The 25,219-nt window shown below is 54.0% G+C and overlaps 1 protein-coding gene across 1 annotated transcript in view; it reads left to right on the forward strand.

The window, feature by feature from the left end:
• The first annotated feature begins 19,727 nt into the window (after positions 1-19,727).
• The window catches only part of MN1 (MN1 proto-oncogene, transcriptional regulator), a 43,477-nt gene continuing 37,985 nt past the window's right edge, over positions 19,728-25,219 (forward strand). The window contains exon 1 of the mRNA XM_029233974.1: positions 19,728-23,490. Within this exon, the coding sequence (XP_029089807.1) occupies positions 19,728-23,490 (3,763 nt within the window). The remainder of the gene's footprint in view (positions 23,491-25,219) is intronic.

Genomic DNA, 25,219 nt, shown 5'->3' on the forward strand with positions numbered 1-25,219 from the left:
AGGATCCTGGCCAGTTTTAAGAGAATGAGAGGGGCTTCCATGTGTTGTCCCCTGGGTCCTCCTGGTGAGCGTGTGTGTGTGTGTGCACACACGTGCGTGTGCATGCACCTGTGTGTGTGAAGTGCTTGGTGCACACACTTCCTCTGCAGGCATGTTCCCTGGCCCTTGCTCCTACAAATGACCTCCTATTAAACCTATCACATCCCCCCACCACTCTCAGCTCCTGCTGGACCCCAGCTGATACAGGCACAGAGTAATCTCTCAGTACATAAACGTGGAGAGTCTTCTCACATGCTTGCGATGCACAGAGCCCTGATTCGATGAGAAAAGTCAGAAGCAAGGGCCAGACTGGGCACAGGGTCTCAAGTCCTGGTTTGACTTTGCACTGAAAAGATCAGTCAGTGGTAACGTACCTAACAAAGAGTGGGGAGTTGATGGCAACTTTTAATCGGAACGTCCTCTTTTCCAGAGATGTAACCATGACAGGGCGGACACTGCTGAGGTCTAGACAGAGCAGCGTTCGGGGTCTGCCACACCTCACCCCTGTCTATGCTGAGTCTATGTCTATGCTGAGACATACGTCTATGTGTCTATGTCCTGCTCTACAAAGGGAACCAAAGAGCAGTTCTGAGAATTAAAGTAAAATAAAAGAGCTGCTGCCACGCGCTTGGTGTCAAGTTCTTTAAATATGTGATCTTCCTGGATCCTCACAATAGTGTGTGAAAGTAAGGGAAACAGGCACAGAGACAGTAAGTAAATTTTTAAGAAATAGTAAAATTCACATATCATAAAATTCACCATTTAAACTGTTTTAAAGTGAATGATTCAGTGACATGTAGTACATTCACAATGGTGTACAAACACCACCTCTATTTATTTCCAAAATGTCTTCATCACCCCAAAAGGGAACCCCGTACCCATGAGCAATCACTCCCTATCCCCCTCTCCTCCTAGCACGAGCCCATCATTAATCTGTTTTCTGTTTCTATGGATTTGCCTGTTCTGAACATTTCATATGGATGGAATCATATAATATGTGATGTTTTGCGTCTGGCTTTTTCACTTAGCATTATGTTTTCAAAGTTCATCTATATTGTAGCTTGTATCAGTATTTCGTTCTTTTTTATTGCTGAATGATATTCCATTATATGAATGGACCATATTTTGCTTATCCATTCTTCTATTGATGGGCATTACGTTGTTTCTACCTTTTGGCTATTATGAATAATGCTGCTGTGAACATTCATGTCCAAGTTTTGTTGAAACACTTGTTTTCAATTCTCTTGGGTGTCTACCTAAGAGTGGAATTGCTGGGTCATAAGGTGATTCTAAGTTTAACTATAGAGGAACTAAATTCACTTTTAATTTGCCCCCAGTCACACAGCTTGTGAAAATCTAGGTAGAGCTGGTGTTTCTGATCCAGGTCCAAGTACTTCACCCAAGTGCTCTCCCGATGCTGAGGGGTATGGAAACGTCTGCATGCTTTAGCCTACCACACAGCCCTGAAGAACTGTCACTGTCATTTATTAAAAACTCAAGGGTAGGCATGGTCTGGAACCAGTGGAGTTGCTTCAGAGGAGGTGAGACCAGTTGGCAGGAGAGGTTTGAGGGAGGTGCTCCTGTGTGAACTTGAAGGAATAAGGTGCGTATGGGGTCAAGTGGCCATCATCTGTCCTCCTGGGTGACCAGTGAGACAAAGCTCAGAGGTGGGGATGTACTTTACGTCTGTGACCATCAACAGCATGAAGAGAGAACATGGGAAGCAGTTTAGAAGATCCAACGGACCCAGTTCAAGCCTGGCTCTGTCACTTGGGCCAAGACTTCCCTAAACCTCAGTTTTCCCATCCACAGAATGGTAACATAAGTCTAAATCTGAAGATTGGAAGTAACTGAGGAACTTCTGAGGATTGGAAGTAACAAGCATAGGCGGGCTGGCACCTGTCCAGGGCTCTGTAAATCACAACTGGCTTTGTTGTTATGATGGCTGTTAGGATTATTTCGCCACTGAGATTTCCCAGCCCAGGTCCAAGGGCCAAGTCTGCCCTGAGCTAATCTTGTTCCTGATAAGAAAGCACAGGGCAAAAAAAAAAAAAAAAAAAAAAAAAAAAGAAAGCACAGGGCAGATTCCATTTAAACAATCACCCCCAAATTTGAAACATGTTCCTTAAACAATTTCTGAACCAGCTTGCAGTGTGAGCTCCCCAGCGCTGCTAATATCTTTAGGGATTTAAAAAATATATATTTGCAACAAAGAGACCTTTGTCTGCTGGGCTGGGCAGGCTGGCGGGGATATTACTCGAAACCTGATCGGCAGATGCTGGCCACAAACCTGCTGCATTGTGCCCCAGCTGCCACAGCAGTGATGGCGGCTGGATTAAATTGGGCCTTTTGTCGGGGTAAGAAGGGCAACCAGCCACGTGACACGGCAGGGCCTTAAACTTGCCGAGCTTGACACCCCCTTTCCCTGGTGTGTCCCGGCCTTGGTGATCCATCAGTAGCCTGGGAAAGGAGCACTAACTTCATCCCTACTTTCTAGATGAGGAGCTGGTGAAGGACTTGGCCAAGGTCACCCAACATGTGAATGGCACAGCTGGAATTTGTGTTTGGTTCAGAACACAAAGCTCTGAGCGTCTCTGTGGGACCAGGCATCGGGTTTCAGATCCAATCATTTAGCAATTGTATGTTGAGTACCTACTACACGTAGCCCGGGTTCCAGGCACTGGCGATCCAGTAATGAACAAGACAAAGACATTGGTTCATCCATCCATCCATTCATTCACTCATTCATTCAACTAATATTTATTGAGCTCCTACTTTGTGCCAGGAGCTGGAGAACCAAAAGAGGAACTGCCCAGCAGGTAATCCACTTTATAATTCACACACTTCATCCCATGCTGTGTTGCAAAGAGCTCAAGGGAGCAGACACGTTTCCAGTTTATTCCCTGTTGCTTTTCCAGAGCCCAGTACCATGCCTGACACGTAGTAGATTGCTTCAAAAAGCAGCAACTTTATGTACGTTTGTGTTCATAGCAGCACCCTTCACAATAACCAAAAGGTAGAAATAATCCAAGTGTCCATCAGTGGAGGAATGGATATACAAAAGTGGGCTATCTGTGCAATGGACTACTATTCAACCATGAAAAGGAAAGAAGTACTGACCCAGGCTACAACATGCATGAACCTCAAAAACATTATACGAAGGGAAAGAAGCCTGGCACAAAGGTCATATATTGAATGATTCCATTTACAAGAAAAGCCCAGAATAGGCAAATTCAGAGAGAGAGAATGAAGACTAGTGGTTGCCAGAGGCTGGGGAAGGGTGGGGGGAGAAGGAATAAGGAGTAATATGGATACAGGATTTCCTTTTGAGGTGATGGAAACATTTGGAACTTGATAGAGGTGGTGGTTGTACAACATTGTGAATGTACTTATTGCTACTGAATTGTTTTCTTTAAAATGGTTAATTTCATGTTATGGGAACTTCCCCATTTTTAAAAATGTGACTCTCACAGTGACACTCTGGAAGGATAGGATTTCTGCAGCTCCATTTTACAGGTGAGAGAGTAGAGGTCCTGGGAGGATTCCAGGCTTGCTGGATGTACAGGGGCTGGCCTGTGGTTTTCTGGCAGTCCTGGCCTGTCTTCCACATGCCCCCTACAGTGGCCTTGGAAAGGGGTTTGCATTGTGTCCCCTCCCCACCCCCCGGGCTTGTGTCAAGCCCTCTACATGGTTCCCCCGATGGTCCAAGGTCAGGGTGAGCGTGGGGTCCTGTCAGGAACCTGTCTTAACAACGAGGACCCCAGAGAGGTCTGGAGGGAGCCCATCAAACCAAGGTGAAGGGTCTGCTGTTACTGAAATATATTTCCATGGGGCAAGGTAAACCATGCTCATCGGCTGCCTTCACTATGCCTCAGGCGGCCAGGAGATACCCAAACGTCTGTGCCAGGGGAATTCATGTTTCTCCAGATGTCCAGGGTACAGTGGAGACACGTCTGCAGTGAGATGTGCAAGGGAGAGCAGCCCCTTCTGACTCTTCCAACCCCAGCTTCTCCACGTGTGTGCAGAACTAATCCCCGAGCTCTGGTCACCTCCAGGTCAAAATTAGATTCTGCAGGACTTCAAGTACTTCTTGGGCGGTTGTCTTTGGTTGGAGGAGTTGTGTTGATATTTCTCCTTCTGGGGGTTGCAGGAAGGGGGTTCTGATTTTCTGGGTCTAAAGAATTTCACAATCAGGGGTCAGGAGATCTGGTTCTTGCCCAGGTGGGGAGTGGTTTCTGAGTTGCTGGTGATCCCTGGAAGTCCTGCAACTTTCTCACCGTGCCATGTCTTGGCCCAAGCATGAGAAGGATCCAGAAAGGTGAGTGGGGTCTCAGCCGGCTCTTTTAGCCCATGCCACGTGCTATAGAAATATTATTGTCACCACTCAGACCCAGCCCTCGTCCTCTCCAGGTCAAAGTATTGCACACAGATTTTTTTTTAAGTTTTAATATTTGTCTCGTTTTCTGTGACTGTAAAGCTCTAAGAGTTACAGTATTTTTTTCTGTCTTGAGTTATCATTGTAGTTATCTTAGTAATTATTAGCATACAATTGATCAAAATAACAAATGGATTATATTATTATAGTAAATATTATAAAACATTTCCTGTAATAGTATAAGATTATAAGTATAAAACAACTATTTATGAAATAGTTTGTAACTATATATTTTGGGAACTGTATCCCATAATGAGGTGAATCACGATCAAACTTTTCCTCTGCCTTGAGTGAATGATAAATGTGTAGGCTGCTCAAAACTAACCAGTCTGCAGTTAGATTTTTTAAAAAAAAATTTTGCTAATTGGGGGGTCAAACCTATTAAATGTTGTATGAGATGAAATGCAGATTGACTGTGACTGAAATGAAATGCTTTGTGATGCTACTCGACAAAAGATATTTTAACACCTAATTGAATAACACATGCTGAATCTGGACACAATTGCATGAAATTTTTATCCGTGAGTTTTTTCCAGCATGTATCAGAAAAAAAGCTGGTGTCGCTGGAAAACGTTCTAGTTGATTTAAAAGAACCAGAGTGTACTGATTTGAATAGTGTACCCCCCAAATTGATGTCCACCCAGAGCCTGTGAATGTGACCTTATTTGGAAACGGGGTCTTTGCAGATGTCATCAAGTTAAAATGTAGTCATACTAGAATAGGCTGGGCCCTGCAGCCAATATGAGTGACGTCCTTATAAGGAGAGGGAAATTTGAATACAGAGACACACAAGGAGAATGCCACAGGAAGATAGAGGCAGAGACTGAAGTGCCGTGTCTACAAGTCCAGGAATGTCAAGGGTTTCTGGGAGCCACCAGAAGCTGGACAAGGGAGGGAAGGGACCTCCCCTAGAACCTTCGGAGAGAGCATGGCCCTGCCAACACCTTGATTTTGGACTGCTTTCCTCTAGAACTGTGAGAGAATAACTTTCTGCTGTTTGAAGCCACCTGGTTTGTGGTACTCTGTTATGACAGGTCTAGGACACTAACACATGGGGTCACCACCCATCTTGTTCAGCTGCTTAAAGATGATTTTTCTCCAGCTGGTGATATGACATAAGAACATTGAGATTGGTGGGAAAGGATGGCTTAAGTTAAGAAAAGGGAAGGAAGGAAGGAGGGAAGGAAGGAAGGAAGGGAGGGAGGGAGGAAGGAGGGAGAGAAAAACAAGGAAGGGAAGGAAGGAGGGAAAGAAAGGCTTATGTGATATCACAGATCTGGTCTAGAGAGGGTCAGCTCTGTGAGTGTTGGGTCCTTGTCAATTTTATTCAGCATTGTATCTCCAGAGCCTAGAACTGAGCTGAGCAAAGAGGGGCCCACAGTAGATGCTGAATGCATATTGATTTGTTGAATGAATGAATGAATAAATAAATAGGTATCACTGCCCCTTAATCTTCAAAGGCTGCCTTTGGTCAACGAGTCCTGCAGGCCTGGACCCTGTCATCGTCTCTGGCCCCTCTGATCATTTCTTGAACTTTGCGTGCTGCTTCCTGCCTCAGGACCTTTGCGTATGCCATTTTCTCTGCTAGGAGCACTGTTTCCCTTTCTCTTTCTGTCTCTGTCTCTCTCTAACCTGGTTAACTCTTATTTGTTCACCCTCTGGCCCAGGTTTAGTCAGTGTCTTTTGCTGTGGGCTCTTATTATCCAGTTTCCCTCCAGAGCCTTCAGGGCTCTGACCTCTCTGTAATGCTCTGCTGTTCTTCTCATTGTCACATTAATACCTGTTTCCCTCTGGACCGTGGGCCCCTTGAAGGCTGGAACCATGCCTGTTTGAATTCGTCATATTCCTTGTGCCCGGCACATAGTAGGTATTCAATTAAAGTCCGTTGAAGTGAACTGCCTCTTGTAGGAGTCCTAACCTTGTCTCTCAAGGGAAAGAAGCCGTGGCTATGGAAGGGATCTCTCCTGCTCTTTCATTCAGCCAGGGGGTGTCTTGAATGAAGATTCTGGGTTCCCTGGGGCCAGGCAGGGCTGGTGCCTTCCTGCCTCCCCTCCAGCTGAGTCCCCTCCACTCCTCCACTCTGCTGCCATCCCTCCCTTTACCTCTTCTCTGCTTCTTCCTGCCTCCCCACCAGCCAGTGCATCCAGGACACACACACACACACATCACACATATATACACACTCACACATACACACACACACGTGCAAACTACAGCGAGGACCAGCTTTGCCATCCAGCCCTCCAAGCAGGAAACAGGGAGCTATCTGGGGCTCCTCCCAGTTGGCTTGCTGTTCCACTGCCTGGAATGCCCTTCCTGCTTCTACAGCACTCTGCTTGGGTGTCACCTCCTCCAGGGGGCCTGCCCTGACCCCCTTTCCCCTCCGGGGTCTCCTCCGTGCTCCTGCCGGCCCAGAGCTTCCCCCATAAAGGCATCAGTGACCGTTCATGTGTTTATCTCCCCAGCCAGTGCAGGGCTGGTCTGACACACAGTAGGGCTCATGAAGCCTTTGTGGGATGAGGAAGAAATTGATTCTTCTCTAGTCCTGGGGCTGTGACCACATGACCCTCGTAGGGAGATGGGAGGCGGCAAAGAGGCCGGGCTCAGAGTCAGACAAAAATTCCTGGCCTCAGTTTTCTTGTCTGTATAATGGGTGCTGGGAGGATTTGCTAAGATAAAGCTCCATAAAGATAAAGATCCAAGACCTGCTTGTCTTGCTCACCTTTTAATCTCCAGGGCTGCCCGTAGTAGGTGCTTGAGCATCTGTTGAATGAATGAGTCAATGTTTATAAAACACTTAGCCTTGCATATAGTAAGTGCTCAATAAAATATAGTAGGTAATATTATTATTATTATTATTAATGGGAAATGGAGGCCCAGAGAGCTGAAGTGACTCGTCTGAGCTCACACAGCATATCAGTGGCAGAGCTGGGACTTGGCATGGCAGTGAATCTGAAGCTGGGACTGCTGTACTCACCTATACCCTGATCATTTCTAAAAAATGCTGAGTACCTACTATGTGCCAGGCACTGAACTTGGTATCTCGAGGGCACAGAGAGGAATAAGACACAGTCCTTGGCCCTGATGAGCTTGTGGTCCAGTTCTCGTGACCAACAGATAAACGTGAGATTAGACCACAAGGGGAAGCTTGCCGAGTGCTGAGAGCCAGCACAAAGGGGCCTGGGAACAGAGGGGGCAGAACGTCACTCTGCCCGAGGTCAGGGCAGGCTTCTGAGGATCCGTGACCCCTGAGTGCAATGTTTTTCAAAATTATTTGACCTTGACCCTACGTCGGAAATATATTTTACACAAACACACTAACACACACACGAAACAAAAGTTTCACCAGATAATTCTTACTTGTGTACTTACTTGGCTAGCTTAATGGGTATTTTTTTTTATTGTGGTAAAATATATATAACATAAAATTGACTATTTTAACCATTTTCAAGCGTGCAGCTCAGTGGCATTAAGTACATTCCCAGTGTTGTGCAGCCATCACCTCTGTCCATTTCTAGAACGTTTTCATCATTCCAAACAGAAACTCTGTCCCCATTGAACAATAACTCTCCATTGCCCCCTTCCTCCAGCCCCTGGTAATCTCTGTTCTGCTTTCTGTCTACAAGTTTGCTGATTCTAATTACCTCATGTAAGCAGAATCACACAATATTTGTCCTTTTGTGTCTGGCTTATTTCACTTAGCATAATGTTTTCAAGGTATTTCCATGTTGTAGCATGTACCAGAATTTCACTTCTTTTTTTTTTTTTTTTTTTTTTGCGGTACGCGGGCCTCTCACCGCTGTGGCCTCTCCTGCCGCGGAGCACAGGCTCCAGACGGGACGCGCAGGCTCAGCGGCCATGGCCCACGGGCCCAGCCGCTGCGCGGCATGTGGGATCTTCCCGGACCGGGACACGAACCCGTGTCCCCTGCATCAGCAGGCGGACTCTCAACCACTGCGCCACCAGGGAAGCCCCCAGAATTTCACTTCTTTCTATGGTTAATATTCCATTGTATGTATATACCACACTCCCTAAATGATTTTTAATCTATGGACTGGTCACAACCTGCAGTTTGACAAGCACTGAGTGGACCCTTGCAGGGTGAATAGGAGTTTATTGGGCCTGGAAGGGAAAGTAACAGTGAGACCAGAGAAAAAGGCCACAGAGGGGATGGGGCTGAACAGGGAAAACTGGAATGTAAGGGCCCTTCTTGGCCGGCAAATCTGTTGGGTTTGACCTAATAAGTCTTAGATATGCTGCTCTGGACCTAACCTTGTCACTTTCTCTGTCTGGCCCAGAGAAACTGTCTCATTTCATTCATTCATTCATTCAGCAAATGCCTATGGAGTACCTATATGGTACCAGCAAACAGCAGAGACCCAGAAACAGGCAGAGTCCCTGCCCACCGGGCACCGGCTACTGAGTGGGGTGGACAGAGATTCATTAAAGGATCCCAAGCGGTAATGCTACTTACTGGATGTCACACTCCCTGCTCCTCAGGCTGGGAAAGCATCCCGAAGTCGGCTGATTGGCAGGAGTGGCTGGGAAGATTTCCCGAAGGATGTGGCAGCTGAGCAGAGGAATGGCTGTGCCTTCTTACCTGGGCAAAGGGGGTGTGGGCAGGAAGGAGCTCTCCAGCCTTGGGCGCAGCACCTGCAAAGTCCTGTGAAGGGGGAAAGAAAGAAGGACAGAGTAAGGGCCAGTGTGACTCCACTGGGGAGACTGGGGTGGGCACAGTGAGGTCTCCAGGGCTGGGCAGACTGTGGCAAGGAATTTGATCTTTATTCCCAAATGATGGGATCCATTGGCTGTTTTAACGATGTAGGTGGAGCCGGAGGAGGGACAGGTGTGACTGGATTTGATCAGATTTAGATCCTGGCTCTTGTCCAGGTGGGGAGGGATAGGATTAGTGTGCCCATGCGCGTGCATGTGTGTGTGTGTGTTTGTGTGTGTGTGTGCAGGTCCACACACCCCCGGTGAGTGTCCACGTTGGACAAGCACCTCCAGGCCCTCGTCCCTCCACCTGAGACTCCTCCAAAGGAGGGGCGGCCGTGACCAATGGTGGGAGGAGGTCTGGTGCCCGGTAACAGTCTCTCCCTCACGGCTCCACATTTGGAGCATCACTGGGTCCCTGCACCTCCCACCCCTGTACTCTCCTGGCTCCCTGTGATTTAAGAGGCATTTTCCTTTGGGGTGATATAGATTCCATAATGCCGCATTCATCTCCCGGGCCTGGTGAAGCCAGCCTGTCTGAGTTATAGCAGATTGCTTTCTGCGTGTTCGAGGGGGGTGGAGGGCAGAGTTTTGCTATTCTGCTCGCTGGGCCTGGAACATTTGAGCAAACATTCCTGGCTGCTTTGGAAGTTACCAAACCCAGATGAGCTCATCCGAGGCAGAGATCGGGGGGCGGGGGGGGGGGCAGCTGGCGCCTGGAACCCACCCGGAGCTTACCAGGTGGCCCGGTGGCAAATGTCAGAGGCTGCTGGGCCTCAGCTGGGGAGGCGGCAGCCAGGGGAGGGTGGGCCTCGCACAGCTGCGGCCTAGCCTGGAGAACCCAGGGTGGAGTCACCGGAGCGCCGCCCCTCCTCGGAGCTGGCAGCGTGTTGGCATTGTAAGGCCTCTGGATGCAAGCTGGGAGCCTTGGGACCGCACAGCCAGGGTCTGAGAGGGAGCAAAAGTGTGACACCGGCACCTCATCAATCCATCTCAGGGCCGCCCTGTGGGAGCCGGCCCGCCCGGCAGGGGCCTCGCTCCGTGCAGTAGCACTGCTGTTTATTGAGTGTTAACTGTGTGCTAAGTGCTCTCTCTGCTGGATCCCCTCTCCCTGACGACCCTAGGAGCTATCATTCTCCCCATTGGACAAATGGGGAAACTGAGGCTCTGAGAGGGAAAGCCACTATAAGCCACTATAAGCGGCCGAGCTTGAGGTTGACCCCACTCACTCCTAGGCGGTACTGTCCTCCTGGTTACACGCAAAACAACGTTCAGAAGAAGATCTGTTCGTACTGTCACGGACCAAACAGTGAGAATTTGTGAACTTTTCCAAGGATCTGACTCAAATAAGCACATTACTTACTCTCTCTGGGCTCTATTTCCTCATCAGAGTGGGAAGGGCATTCAAAGCCCACTGGTCCCGGGTCCGCTTCACAGCCTCAGTGCCAGGGTTGGGGGTTGGGTGGGGGGGAGTCTGAGGCTTCCCTGGGGAGTTCTGTTTGATTCCTGCTGGGGCCCTTTGGGTGACAGGTGTGGGCTTTGTTTTCGGAGGAACTCTCCCCACGCTCCTTCCCAAAGCGGTGTGCATTCCTCTACATTCCCTTCTGCAAAATGGGCACACACATAGGACCCTGTTGTAAGGTTTCTGTGGGAATTAGAAATAACCTTATGGCAAGGATTCAGCATGGAACTCAGCACACCGTCAAGACTGGAGGCCACTTCCCTCTTACTGTGAGTCATTGGAGGAGGGGGTGCATTTCCTACACGGGGGTTCACACTTCCAGGAAGCCCTATAGAGGACACCTCCGCGTCCTTATAACCCCTCCACTTACCTCCTAGGGGAAATGCGAGACTGTGACACTTAATCTATCCTCACAAGTGCCCTTTGACAACTGCTTTTCCAGATGAGGAAACTGAGGCACAGGGAAGGGAGTGACCTGTTTAAGGTCACAGATCTCAGATCTGTGTGATGCTGTGAGCCACACCAGCCTGCCCCTCGGTGATGGAAAGCAAAGAGGGATGGGACAGCGCTGAGCAAATAGGGACCTGCCTGGCCACCCTGGCAGCTGCGGCTGCTGCTGCTGCTGATACACAGAGCGGGTCCCTTCTGGGAGACAAGTCCTTGGCCCTGGGCACTGCGGGACCAAGTCTGGGTGACCTTCCCCTTGCCTTGGGAGTGATTCTCCCAGCCCCCGTCCCAGCCCCATGGAGACACCGCGTGCAGCAGCCTTCCCCAGCAGGGGAGGGGTGGGGATGGGGGAGCAACAGAGACGTGACTTGAAAAGCTTTGGCTAATGACTGGCTAGTCCAAAGTTTTCCCATCATGTATGCTTGTTTGGTTCCGTTTATGAAGCTGGTTTGCCAGCTAGATTCTCGGTGGTAATGAGCCCACATTGCTGATTGCTGCAGGGAGAGAAAACGTAGGGGTGGGGGGGATCAAGCTAAACAGGTTTGTTGAATAATTATGAACCCTCCCGAACTTCCCATTTTCTGACTAATTGTGTGGTGCGTGATGCTTTATGTACGATGCCTGTTTGTTGTTTTGTTTTTTTTTTGCTGAATGGGAACTTTTTCAAGGGGAGGCTGGACTGGGCTCTGGAGTCGCCAGGGGCCTCAGTTCCAGCTCGTGGGGCTGGTTTGAGTTATTTTGGGACCAGGGCCTGGGTTCAGTGCACTCCGCTTAGAGAATGGAAAATAGAAGCTCATAGCTGGATGCCATCTGGGGAAGAGAAATCCTCATAGATGGAGAGGTCCGCTGAATCGCCTCAGGATCCTATGGACCGGGCTTGAGACTGGGCCCTGCCATGGACAAGCCTCGTGGCCTCCAGAAAGTTCCCAAGGATAACGGAGATTCTGTCCTCCTGGAAGTGCTTTCAAGATTAAACGAGGTCTGGGAGAGCTTCTGTGCTCAGATAAGGGGCAGCTCTTATCAAGGTTGCTATTCATACTTCCAGGCGGTGGCCCTGTTTCTGATCCTCCAGGTCACAGCTAAGCATGTTGCCCAGCAGTTTGGATGTCTATGCTGGCTCTGAGCTAGATCCTGGAAAGGGAGTGTGTCTGAGGGAAGGCTAGGTTGTCAGGGAGGGTTTGATGCTGGAAGCAGGCCCCTGTGTGTCTGGTTCCCTGGGAAGTCGAAATGCCTTATGGTGGCCAGAGCTCTCGTCCTGTGCAGGTGGCCCTACTCGGCCAGGTGAGCTGGGAAACAGCCACTTCTTGTCCAGCTGTTGTTCAAGGGGAAGGTCAGTGGCTCCCTTGTATTGAAACTCTGTGTCAGGCCCCGGGGGCCTCTGGGAAGCAGGGAGGTACAGGAAGAAGCAGAGGAGGGGTATCCCTCCCCAGGCTGGGCACTCCTGGGGCAGAGGAGGGGGCGTTTCTTAGGCCCTTCCCATGCCCCTCCCTAGCCCCAAACTCTGGGACTCAGACCTGGGCCCAAGTTGTTTAGACTGTGGACTGGTTTGCAGGCTGATGGTGGGGTCACACTGGGGCTGGTGAGTCCCACTCTGCCTTTCACTTGCTGGATGACCTGGGCCAAATCCCTTCACCTCTCTGTGCTTCAGCTTCCTCCTTTGTAAAATGGGAAAACTAACAAAACCCACCTCACAGAGTAGCTATATAATATAATAATAGAATATATAATATACTGTGAGAATATCTATTGTATATGATACATGTTATAGAGTGTAGGCTGGGTGCTTTCCCACACTTTTAGCCTTCCGGACACCCTGGGACACAGGTATCACTATAGATCCAGAAAATGGAGCTCCAGTCCAGGGCTTGCCCAGGGTCATGTGGTCAGAACTGTGTGTGTGGCGGAACTGGGCTTTGAACCTAGAATGTCTCTCTTGGAAATGCCCCTTGGCCTCCCCCAGCTGAGGGTGGGAAGTCCTACTCAGCAGGAAGCAGCATCTGTCATCCCTGAGGCAGGAGGGGACCCTTGTCTGTGAAAGCAGCCCTGGGGTGGGAGAGCCAGCAGGTATTGCCTTGATCTGTGCTGGCTGCTTGGGGACAAACTTGGGACTTTCCCTCTCCCAGGCCTTGTTTTCTGGGAAACCAGTGAAGATGGCTTCTGGGGTTACCTTGAAGGCAAAGAAAAGGGAGATCCTGAGGTCCTTTTGAAACTCGCCTCTGATTATGTCACTTGGCTTTGCTTAAAACCCTTTCATGGCTGGCTCCCCAGAACCATGTCCAAAATGTCCCATCTGCCTTTGTGGTCCTCCTGATCTTGGTTCCTGTTGACCTCTTGGGCTTCAGACCCTGCCCCTCCCTTGTCCTACTCTAAATGAAGTGCTGCCTAAAACTTCCCACACTCTCTCTAATCTGATTCCCCTGCTTGGGAAGTCTTTTGACCCTGGTTGGGTTGTTAAACTCCTATTCTACCTTCAAAACCCACCTCTGGGAACACTTCTCAATTATCCATCTCTCCTAAGACAGTTATTTTATCCCTTATAGTGTGTAATGTAGTCTCTTTTGCATAGAATACGAGGTTTCCTTTGATCTGGCTGGGACTGGATCTTCTACTTTTTCCCCAAGTTCCTAGGCTGAACCCTGACATTCAGTAGGCATTCAATATGTATTTATTCAATGGAGAAGAGACCCCAAAAGATATCAGGCATCATGCATAGAGAGAGGGAGGGGATACTGTTGCTTAGCAACTGGCAGCCTGTGGCTACATGAAGGTCTCATCCCTTCTAACCTCTAGCCAGCTACCATATCCTCTATCCTGGCCATAGCTGGACCTTCCCCAAAGGCTTCAGCCCTGGATGCTCCCTGAAAAGATGCTGAGCCTGCACCCACTTATGCCAGCACAGTCGGGGGTGAGAGAGTTTGAGGTGACCACCTAAGAGAGTCATTCTTTCTCTCAAAGGCTGGCTGGTGAGGCAAGGCTGATTTGTTAAATAAACCCAATTTCTCTGGCATCCTTGTTCTGCTTTTCACCTCCCTGGATCCAAACACAGAAGAAATAATAATGATACTAATGGTAATAAGAGGCTACCATCTAATGAATGCCTGCCATCTGCCATGCTCTGTGCCACTTTTAAAACCTTGTCTCCTTATGAGACAATCCTTATGCTCCATATGAACTGGCTATGAGTCCCCTTCCCAGCAGGGGAAACTGAGGCTCAGAAGAGGAAAGTATTTTGTCCAAGGTCACACAGATGAGAAGTGGTGAAGCCAAGATCTGAATCTGGGTGTGCAATGCCAAAGCTCACATGCTTTCCACCACTGACTCAGGAGAGAGAGGTGTCAGTGGAAGCAGGTTCCCCTCCAGGCCTCCTGGGGACTTTGCCTGCAAGAGAGACTAGGTCTGCTGTGATTCCTGAGAGTTTCCAAGCTCTAAAGGGGATGGGGGTTAGTGGGGAGCGGGCTGAGAACAAAAGTGTGTGTGTGTGTGCGCGCTTGCACGCACGTGCACGTGCACTAATTTCTCACACTGGTGTGGTAGAGAGACACCCAGAGAATAGTGCTAATCATCACTACAATAATATTAATGATGATCATAATGGCAGTAGTGATAAAAGTAGCCAACATTTCTTGGCACTCACCATGTTCCCCGTACTGTGCTAATCGCTTTACCTGAACTAGTACATTCAGGGAGAACAGGTGGTGGTTAAGAGCCAGGGGTCAGGGTCTGGCAGATTGGTTTGGAATCCCAGCTCTGCCACTCTTTGACTTTGGGAAAGCCATTTGCCCAGTCTAAGGTTCTATGTCCTCATCTGTAAAATGGGTTCAGAGTCCCAACCTTGAAGGGTTGCTACAAGGATGAAATGGGACCCTGGATGTAAAGCAGGGAGGCTTCGATAGCCAGCAGCCAGTGTGCTGATCTGTCCACTATGGAGGTATGTGTGAGTGTGTTTGTGAGTGCGTGTGCCTGCATTGGTTTTGGGGGCCTGATGGGCAAGGGTGAAGGCTGTGTGCCTACTGAGGAAAGGGTGTTGAGTGTGGGTTGTTTTGTGCTTTTTTGTGGAGTGGGGGGCTCACTAGTTGCAGTCCCCTTTGGGACTGGAGCTCCTGGGGCCATTCGGGGCAGCTCCCCACTTGTCACCAGCTGGGAGCATCCCTCTTCAGCTCTGGGGCCCCAGTCCAGCTGTGTCTCCTCCTTTCCTTGCCTGGGAGGCCCCTTCTGACTGGTGCCAACACACTCAGCGCCCCTCGAGGGAAAGGCCGAAGGAAGGGGAAGAGGAGGGAAAGGCTCCGGGGTTGGAACCCCTGCTGCTCCTGTTGCTCCAGGCTCTGCACCGGTGGGCGGGAACTTTGAATGTGTCTGAGCGCTAGGGGGCAATGTGTCTGTTTCAAAGAAGCTGCGGCCCGGTGCAGGCAGAATGTACACACAGGGACACGCAGGGGCGCCCACACCGTGGAGGCGCACACGCCAGCACGTCCACCGGCACAGATGGGCACAGGCAGGGGCATGGCCTCTCACACTCGCAGAGAAAACAGACACACGTGAGCAGAGATGCAGGCACGCAAGGTGTGAGGCAGCCACACACACAGAGGTACAAACACAGAGGCATCCACAGAGAGGAGCATGGGTCTGGGGGGCAGACAGGGACGCTCACGGAGACACCCAGAGACACAGGAATGTGGGCACACACAGGCATGGACACAAACACGCGCAGGTGCCCTGCACCGGCACACACGGGCCAAGACACAAATGCAGGCACAAGCCACACCCCCGCACAACATTCTTCAGTGTTAAGGAAAGGTGACCCAGACACACATTCTGAACAGAAACACAGCCGGGCCCAAACACACTCTGCTTTCAGACACTCACACACCTTGTAGACTTAACTCTTGGAAACAGCCCCAGAAAAATACTCCCACACCCCCCCTCCCTGGAACGCACAGAATTATTCCACAGGAAACCTGCCCAGGTGTTCAGGGGACCCTCTCCCAGCCCCGTGTGAAGTCATGCCTCAGCCAACAGCACACCCCAACCGGGGTCTCCCCAGACCTGCAGGTCTGCGGGTCATTTTTCCCACCGCCCTGGCCCACCCAGGGCTCCAGACAGGCCTCAACTGTCCCTGTTCTCTCCAGACACACAGAGACATAAAGCCCTTAAATGGTGCCTCCTGAGGCACCCAGAACCCAGAACCCACCACTCTGGACCAGGTATGTGACCAGATGTCATGGGTTTTGCATAGGTCTTTGCCCATGCAGGGTCCTCCTTCTGGCAGCCATTCCTTCTACTGGTCTCCTTCCTGCCCAGGAGGCTCTGGGTCTCCCCAGCTCTGGCCTGGAGCCCCAGGGTGGGGGTGGGGAGGTCACTGGAGGCTTACCCACGCCCTCTATTTCTTTGTGCCGAAATCAGCCAAGCCTCAGTCTTTTCTTCGGCTCTCACTTCCCTGTCACTTTGCTAAGTAATAATTTCCATGTCCAATTCCATTTCTTTTCTAGTTCTGAAACCTCTAAGCTATCAGCAAGAGGATCGTTCACATGAAAACTAATTACACAAAATCAATATTTAATCACAGACCAACAACCTGATCCTGCAGAAAAATCCTTTTAAAACTCCACCTCCCTGTACAAATACTTCTTCCCGGATGCTTATTTATGGACCTAATTTTTGGTGGGGGTAATTTTCATTTTTAATTTCAAAAAGGAAAAAAAATATCTGTAGACATCCACAACAGGGAGGCCCCACGAAGGGCCTTGGATCTGAGCTTGCTTCTGCTCTCTGAGCTTTAAAGTTGCAGGTTTTTATTGTTTGCTTTTATTTTTATTCTTATCGAAGGGGGGGGTGTTATTTTCTCCCGGAGTCCCTGAAGACCCTGCTTCTTCCTCCCCTCCCTCTAAATTGAGCCCATTTTCCTGGCATTTTCTGTTCTGGAACACCCAGCGTCTGCCTTCCCAGCAGTAACTCTGGGGAGCGATGAATCCGCACGCTCGTCCTGGTAACTTTTTAACTCCCCGCCCCGCGACGGTGAAGTGCAATCTGAGGTTTTTAAATAAAAAGGGCTCAGGGGTTGGTTTTATTATAACGTTTATTTCATTTCAGATTTCATGCACAATTTAGCAAACGCTAGACAGTCTTGGGCGATAAACACTTTCTTTTGTTGGGGGGAAAAGGCATTTTTATACACCATGCTTAATTTTATTTAGATTTAATAGCGATATCAGGGGCACTTCAAAGAAAGTTCCTTTTTCTCCCCTTCTCCTAAGAATGCTGGTCTGCTAGCAAAATCTCCTCGTGCTATTTTATGGCAAGGAAAATTAAAAGCCTGCTCCCCCTTCCTCCCGTACAAACGCTTTAGGGAGGAAAATACACACATGCAGGCACAGAGAATAAATACTTCCTCTACCCTCCATCACCTCTAACTCCCAACTTCTAATTGCAAGACAGATTGCAGACTCAGTGGGGATCAGGAAGATCTAAACATTTTAACTAAGATTATTGGGATAAATATTTCATAAAGAGCAGGGCAGATATTAAATTACTCCTATTGATTTTAGTATCACAACCCAATTCCGTTCTTTGGGCTCTTCAGTTTAATTGATCTCTTAAGGAGGCCAACCTCGCGCCCCAAGAGGGCCTGGGCCTTGACCGGGGTGCCTGAACTAGGGTGCTCCGGCCGGCCAGTGTGGCCCTCTGCGCGCTGGTCCTCTCGGGGCTCCTAACTGCCTGGCCGCTCTGGCGCTGGGCTCCTCCGATATGCCCCCCATAAAGTGGCCCAGTGGTTATGGTTCCTCCGGGCGGAAGCCGGCCATTGAGAACCGGGAACCCTAGACAGTGGGATATGAAACAATTGTGCGCGCCCTAGTGAGGGAGGCGATCCCTAACTTCGGGGTTCCCCGTCTGCTTTCACCTCCAGGGAAATCCGAGGGCCGGCTAACTTGGGTGCGACAAGTAATCAGACAGCGGTGGAGAGCCGAGGGTTCGCTCCAGCTGAAGCGCAGTCGACACTTAGCGACTTTCCGCGGTGAGTCCAGGATCTTTGCCTGGCGACCCCATTGTCTGAGCGCCCCGCACCGCTTACCGCCCACCTCCCCGCCCCTTACTCACACCGCAGGTCTCACTTCAGTTGGGGGTGGGGAGTTGGGAACTGTGGTGAATGGGAAGGGGGGTGAACAAAGCCAAGCTCCCGCCATTCTCTGCCTGCGCCCTCTCCAGACCGATGCGCGAGGAGGCCAGGGTGCGCCCGCAGCGCACTGGCACCGGACCCCGAGGCTGACCGGCGCTGGGGACCCCCGAGCTGGCGAAGTGCGGGTTCGTGGTGGGGGCCTCAGCAGTCAGCACCCAGGACCACCTTAAAAGCGGGCCCCGCCCCGGGCCCGGAGCTCGGGCTGCGCTGATTGGTGCAAATGTAATGGCTGAAATTGATTGCTGAAATGCAAAACTTGTTGCTGCTTCTCCCGGCTCTGGGAGAGAGGCAGACACAGAGAGGGGACCCGAGACCCTCGGAACGCCCCACGCAGAGCCCCCCCGCCAGCCAGGAGAGGGGTGCGCGGACCCCCCAGCGCTGCCCCCGCCTCCCTCCCATTCCGGGCTCCGAGAGCGCAGACGGAAAGCCTTAGCCTGCTAGCCCAGCGTGGCCCCCAACCAGCGTACGCCCCCCTCCCTGGGTCCGAGGGCGACTTGCGAAGCACCTCGGCGGGGAGGCAGGGAACCCTAGCCTTGGAGCGACCCAACCCCTCGTTTTGCTGCCCGCCCGTGCCTGGAACGGGGCGCGGAGATCCCTGCGAACTCAGAGACCTAACAGCGGAGGACAGAAGCGTCAGGCGGCGGACGTGGCCGCGAAGCGGCGCGCCGGGGTGCAGCGCACCCGCCGCGGAACAGGGGAGCCGCGCCTTCCACCAACCCTCGGTTTCAACCCCGGGCACCCGCCTCCTCCTCAGCCCCGCTGAGCTCTCGGCTCTGGGACCGGCACCGGTGATGCAGAGCGGAGCCTCCAGTCCTCCGACTCCCTGAAGAAGCAGTAGTCGTTTGCTCGGGCCGACGGGGACTGTGCGAGCGGATCCTGCTTGGCTGAGGCTCGGGCTGCGGAGCGCGGGGACTCCGGGGGGAGGGGGGAGGGACCGCTCGGTCTTTGCCCCGGCGCCAGCCACGGCTTTGAAGGGTCTCCCTGCTTGGCCCCTTAGCAGCTCCGCCACGGACTCCGGGAGGCTTCAGGCAGCGTCCAGGGGCTCCCCACCCAAACCGATCGGACTTAAGAAGGTGATTGCTCTGCTTTCCCTCCCTCCTTCCCGCCTCCTTCCCCCCACTTAACTTTTTGTCTTCAGTCACCCGCAGCTCCGTCCCTCCCCGCAAACCCACCCGCGGCTGTGCTAACGTCCCAGGGCATGGGCCCCCCAACACGGCTCCTGTAGGCCCCGCGGCGCCGCAAGATGTGAGAGGCCCGCGTCGGGCAGAGCGAGAGCTTCGGGAGAGGAGCTGATAACCCCCAGCCTTCACAAGCCAGGCGAGGTGGCGGTGCGCGCTGCGTCCCTGCGCTGCTGAGCGTCTCGGAGCGCCCAACCCAGGGCCGGAACGAGTAGCTGGCCGGAGGCGCGCCGCGGAGAGCAGGCTGTCATGCCCTATTGATCTCCCCGCCCCCCGCCAAGTATGTTTGGGCTGGACCAATTCGAGCCCCAGATCAACAGCAGGAACGCTGGCCAGGGCGAGAGGAACTTTAACGAGGCCGGACTAAGCATGAACGCCCACTTTAAGGCCCCGGCTTTCCACGCGGGGGGACCCCCTGGCCCCGTGGACCCTGCCATGAGCGGGCTGGGCGAATCCCCGATCTTGGGCATGAACATGGAGCCTTATGGCTTTCACGCGCGCGGCCACTCGGAGTTGCACGCGGGGGGGCTGCAGGCGCAGCCGGTGCACGGATTCTTTGGAGGCCAACAGCCGCACCACGGCCACCCGGGAGGCCACCACCCCCACCAGCATCACCCCCACTTCGGGGGCAACTTCGGCGGGTCGGATCCTGGGGCCTCGTGCCTGCACGGGGGTCGTCTGCTCGGCTACGGCGGCGCGGCCGGCGGCCTGGGCAGCCAGCCGCCCTTCGCCGAGGGTTATGATCACCTGGCGGAGAGCCAGGGGCCGGAGAGCTTCGGCCCGCAGCGACCTGGGAACCTCCCGGACTTCCACAGTTCGGGCGCCTCAGGCCACGCCGTGCCTGCCCCATGCTTGCCGCTGGACCAGAGCCCTAACCGAGCCGCCTCCTTCCATGGCCTGCCCGCCTCCAGTGGCTCCGATTCCCACAGCCTGGAGCCCCGGAGGGTGGCGAACCAAGGAGCCGTCGACTCGCTGGAATACAATTACCCGGGCGAGCCGCCCTCGGGACATTTCGACATGTTTTCCCCCTCTGATTCTGAGGGGCAGCTGCCGCATTATGCAGCGGGTCGTCAGGTTCCCGGGGGCTCTTTCCCGGGTGCCTCGGCCATGCCTAGAGCTGCAGGCATGGTGGGCTTGTCCAAAATGCACGCCCAGCAGCAGCAACAGCAGCAGCAGCAGCAGCACGGAGTGTTCTTCGAGAGGTTCGGCGGGACCCGCAAGATGCCCGTGGGTCTGGAGCCTGCAGTAGGCTCCAGGCACCCGTTAATGCAGCCTCCCCAGCAGGCCCCGCCGCCGCCTCCGCAGCAGCCCCCGCAGCAGCCGCCGCCGCCGCCTCCGCAGCAGCAACAGCCGCCGCCGCCGCCGCCGCCGCCGCCGCCGCCTGGGCTTCTGGTCCGGCAAAATTCGTGTCCGCCTGCGCTCCCGCGTCCCCAGCAGGGCGAGGCGGGCACGCCCAGCGGCGGCCTGCAGGACGGGGGCCCCATGCTGCCCAGCCAACACGCGCAGTTCGAGTACCCCATCCACCGGCTGGAGAACCGGAGCATGCACCCTTATTCTGAGCCTGTATTCAACATGCAGCACCCTCCTCCGCAGCAGACGCCCAACCAGCGGCTGCAGCATTTCGACGCGCCCCCCTACATGAATGTGGCCAAGAGGCCGCGCTTTGACTTCCCGGGCAGCGCGGGAGTGGATCGCTGCGCTTCGTGGAACGGCAGCATGCACAACGGCGCTCTGGACAACCACCTCTCGCCCTCAGCCTATTCCGGCCTACCCGGCGAGTTCACGCCGCCTGTGCCCGACAGCTTCCCCTCGGGGCCACCCCTGCAGCATCCGGCCCCGGACCACCAGTCCCTGCAGCAGCAGCAGCAGCAACAGCAGCAGCAGCAGCAGCAGCAGCAGCAGCAGCAGCGCCAAAACGCGGCCCTCATGATCAAGCAGATGGCGTCGCGGAACCAGCAGCAGCGGCTGCGCCAGCCCAACCTGGCCCAGCTAGGCCACCCCGGGGACGTGGGCCAGGGCGGCCTGGTGCACAGCGGCCCAGTGGGCGGCTTGGCCCAGCCGAACTTTGAGCGCGAAAGCGGCGGCGCGGGCGCCGGGCGCCTGGGCACGTTCGAGCAGCAGGCTCAGCACTTGGCGCAGGAGAGTGCATGGTTCCCAGGTCCGCACCCGCCGCCGGGTGACTTGCTGCCCCGCAGGATGGGAGGTTCAGGCCTGCCCGCTGACTGCGGCCCGCACGACTCCGGACTGGCGCCGCCCCCTCCGCCCGGTGGCTCGGGGGTGCTGTTCCGGGGCTCTCTGCAGGAGCCGCTGAGGATGCCCGGAGAGGGCCACGTGCCCGCGCTGCCCTCCCCTGGCCTGCAGTTCGGGGGCAGCCTGGCCAGCCTGGGGCAGCTGCAGTCGCCCGGGGCTGGGGTGGGGCTGCCCAGCGCTCCCTCCGAGCGCCGGCCCCAGCCGCCCGATTTCACAGCGCCAGCGCTCGGGGGCCAGCCTGGCTTCCCGTTCGGCGCAGCGAACCGGCAGGCCACGCCGCACAGCGGCCCAGGCGTGAACTCGCCCCCGAGCGCGGGCGGGGGCGGCGGCAGCACGGGCGGCGGCGGCGGCGGCGGCGGCGGGGGCGCATACCCGCCGCAGCCTGATTTCCAGCCCAGCCAGCGCACCTCGGCCAGTAAGCTGGGCGCGCTCTCGCTGGGCTCCTTCAACAAGCCCAGCTCCAAGGACAACCTGTTCGGCCAGAGTTGCCTGGCTGCCCTCTCCACAGCCTGCCAGAACATGATCGCCAGCCTCGGGGCCCCCAACCTCAACGTTACCTTCAACAAGAAGAACCCGCCCGAGGGCAAGAGGAAACTGAGCCAGAACGAGACCGACGGCGCGGCCATGGCCAGCAACCCGGGCTCGGATTACTTCCCAGGAGGGACTGCTCCTGGGGCCCCAGGGCCCGGAGGCCAGTCGGGGACCAGTAGCAGCGGCTCCAAAGCCTCTGGGCCGCCCAATACGCCCGCCCAGGGAGATGGCACCAGCCTCTCCCCCAACTACACCCTGGAATCAACGTCGGGGAACGACGGCAAGCCGGTTCCCGGGGGCGGCGGCCGGGGACGGGGTCGCAGAAAAAGGGACAGTGGTCACGTGAGCCCCGGGACCTTCTTCGACAAGTACTCGGCAGCGCCGGACAGCGGGGGCGCGCCTGGAGTGAGCCCAGGGCAACAGCAGGCGCCAGGCGCAGCCGTCGGGGGAAGCTCCACAGGCGAGGCGCGCGGGGCGCCTACGCCTCATGAGAAGGCGCTCACGTCGCCTTCGTGGGGGAAGGGGGCCGAGTTGCTCCTGGGGGACCAGCCGGACCTCATGGCGTCCCTGGACGGTGGGGCAAAGTCGGACGGTAGTTCCCCGCACGCGGGCGAGTTCGCCTCGGACGAGGTGAGCACGAGCTACGCCAACGAGGACGAGGTGTCATCCAGCTCCGACAACCCCCCAGCCCTGGCCAAAGCGAGTAGGAGCCCTCTGGTGACAGGCTCGCCCAAACTCCCTCCCCGCGGGTTGGGCGCCGGGGAACATGGACCGAAGGCGCCCCCAGCCCCGCTTGGCCTGGGCATCTTGTCTACCTCTACCTCCACCCCCGACAGCTACGGCGGCGGGGGCACGGGCCATCCCGGCACGCCGGGCCTGGAGCAGGTCCGGACCCCAACGAGCAGCAGCGGCGCACCGCCGCCTGAGGAGATCCACCCCCTGGAGATCCTCCAGGCACAGATCCAGCTGCAGAGGCAGCAGTTCAGCATCTCTGAGGACCAGCCCCTGGGGCTCAAAGGTGGCAAGAAGGGTGAGTGTGCTGTGGGGGCTTCTGGTGCGCAGAATGGTGACAGCGAGCTGGGCAGCTGCTGCTCCGAGGCCGTCAAGAGCGCCATGAGCACCATCGATCTGGACTCGCTGATGGCAGAGCACAGCGCCACCTGGTACCTGCCGGCCGACAAGGCTTTGGTGGACGGCGCAGAGGAGGACAAGACGCTGGCACCCTGGGAGAAGGCCAAACCCCAGAACCCCAACAGCAAAGAAGGTATATGCACTCATTCCCTGTTCCCTTCTCACCTGGTGGATACCCGCCCCACCCCCATTGCAGGCCTTAGCTTCTGCCTTGAAGGCTCCATGAAAGGGTAGTGTCCCTTGGGGTCAGGAGGGCGCAGTTCAGAGCTGGGTACCCTTCCTTTGGTTACACCTAGGGCTCTGTGGGCAGACCCCTTCCCTCCCCCCAGGTGCTGCCAGGTAGATTCTGGTTCCAGAGGGTGGTAACAACTTAGGCGGAAGCCCTTTGGGGATTATTGTAGAGCCCCACCCCCTCAAGTTTTAGCTGAGTTACTGGGTGCCCAGAGCACTGGGCCCCTTCCCTTTCACACTCAGACCCCCTCCTCACCTTCAACATTCAGGCTCGTTCCACTTTTCAGGAGTTGTTTGCCACCCACCCCCCCCTTCCTGGCAGGACACCTGGGAAGTTGTGTTAATGCCTCCCCACCTTTTCCTAGTCAGCCAACCTTCAGCTTGAGTTCCCTTCTGTGTGCCAGCATCTTTGGGAAAAATAAGTTACCAGTTCTGGTGTCTGCAGCATCATTCAGAGGCAACGCCTAATTTGACCTTTGTTCCTAATGAATAACTGTTTTGTCTCTTCTTAACTATTAGAGTTTCATTGAAAAACTGGAGACCTGTCGGGATGGTAGGAGGCAGGCAGTCTTCAGAGTGCACCTCCCTGACATTTGATGGGGGGGGCCTGGGCTGCAGTGGGGTCCACTTGGCAGAGACCAGACCAATCGGCCAGGGCTTCATTTGTGTATGGGGATATGGATATATATTCTTAAGACACAAAGGACCCGCGTTTGTCAATATCTCGCCTGGCTTTGGTGACAGATGTCCGGTCCCGGTTCTCCTTTGCATTCTAAGCGCTCTTTCCCCACCAGGCCTGGAGGCCTTTAAGGTGGGTGGGGTGGGGGTCAGTAAATGGACCACCATTGCCGATAAAATAATAATAGTTTTTTTTTTTAAACCTAAACACGACTGGGCTGCGGTAGCTATCCATTTTATTTTTTAATGGGGCCTTTTTACGTAACGTCATTTCCTACCTCACCCCCCCCACCCCCACCCCCACAATGCCTACCTTTTTCTTTTAAATACTCACTGGATTTCCTTGGTTTCACCAGGCTGAATGTTACCATGGAGTCAGTAGCTGGCGATTTAACCGTGTCTTAAAAAAATACATCCCCCATCCTCGCCTTCTCTTAAGGTTCTTTTCCTCTGCCTTAGTTTTCCTAGTCCACATCCTGCATCTTGCCATCTCTTGACCCAGGGTTTAAGGTGATGGTAGGTTTTAGGAGAAGGGGATGGGGGCGGGAGGAGGGGGAGGGGAAGTGCGGCAGGAGTTGGGTGGCTCAGAACTCCGGGCTTTCACGCCCGCCTGTCCCGGGTAGCTTTCCCGCTTGGGTTTTCTAATTCATGAATGCGGCCTTGCTGCTTTTCTCTTTGTTCGCCTACTGCCCAGCCCGGGACGCCGCTCTCTCATTTGAAGCTGGGTGTTTAGCATGCACAGCAGACGCTGCGGCCAGCATCAGCATTCTCCAGGCTTCTCCCAGGCAAGGCCATAAATTGGTTAGTTTGGGACCCTCCGCTGCCTCTCCCTTTTTCCCCCCTCCCTCCTTTTTAAAATGGAGTTGGACCCAGCATCCTGTTTGCTCTGCCCCGCTTCTCTTTTATTTTCTTGTACACAACATCTCGGGCCTGCCGATCAATAACTGGTTAGC

Source organism: Monodon monoceros, unplaced genomic scaffold (assembly GCF_005190385.1).
Source record: "Monodon monoceros isolate NGI ecotype Baffin Bay Population unplaced genomic scaffold, NGI_Narwhal_1 Super_Scaffold_1, whole genome shotgun sequence".
NCBI classification, from domain to species: Eukaryota; Metazoa; Chordata; class Mammalia; order Artiodactyla; family Monodontidae; genus Monodon; species Monodon monoceros.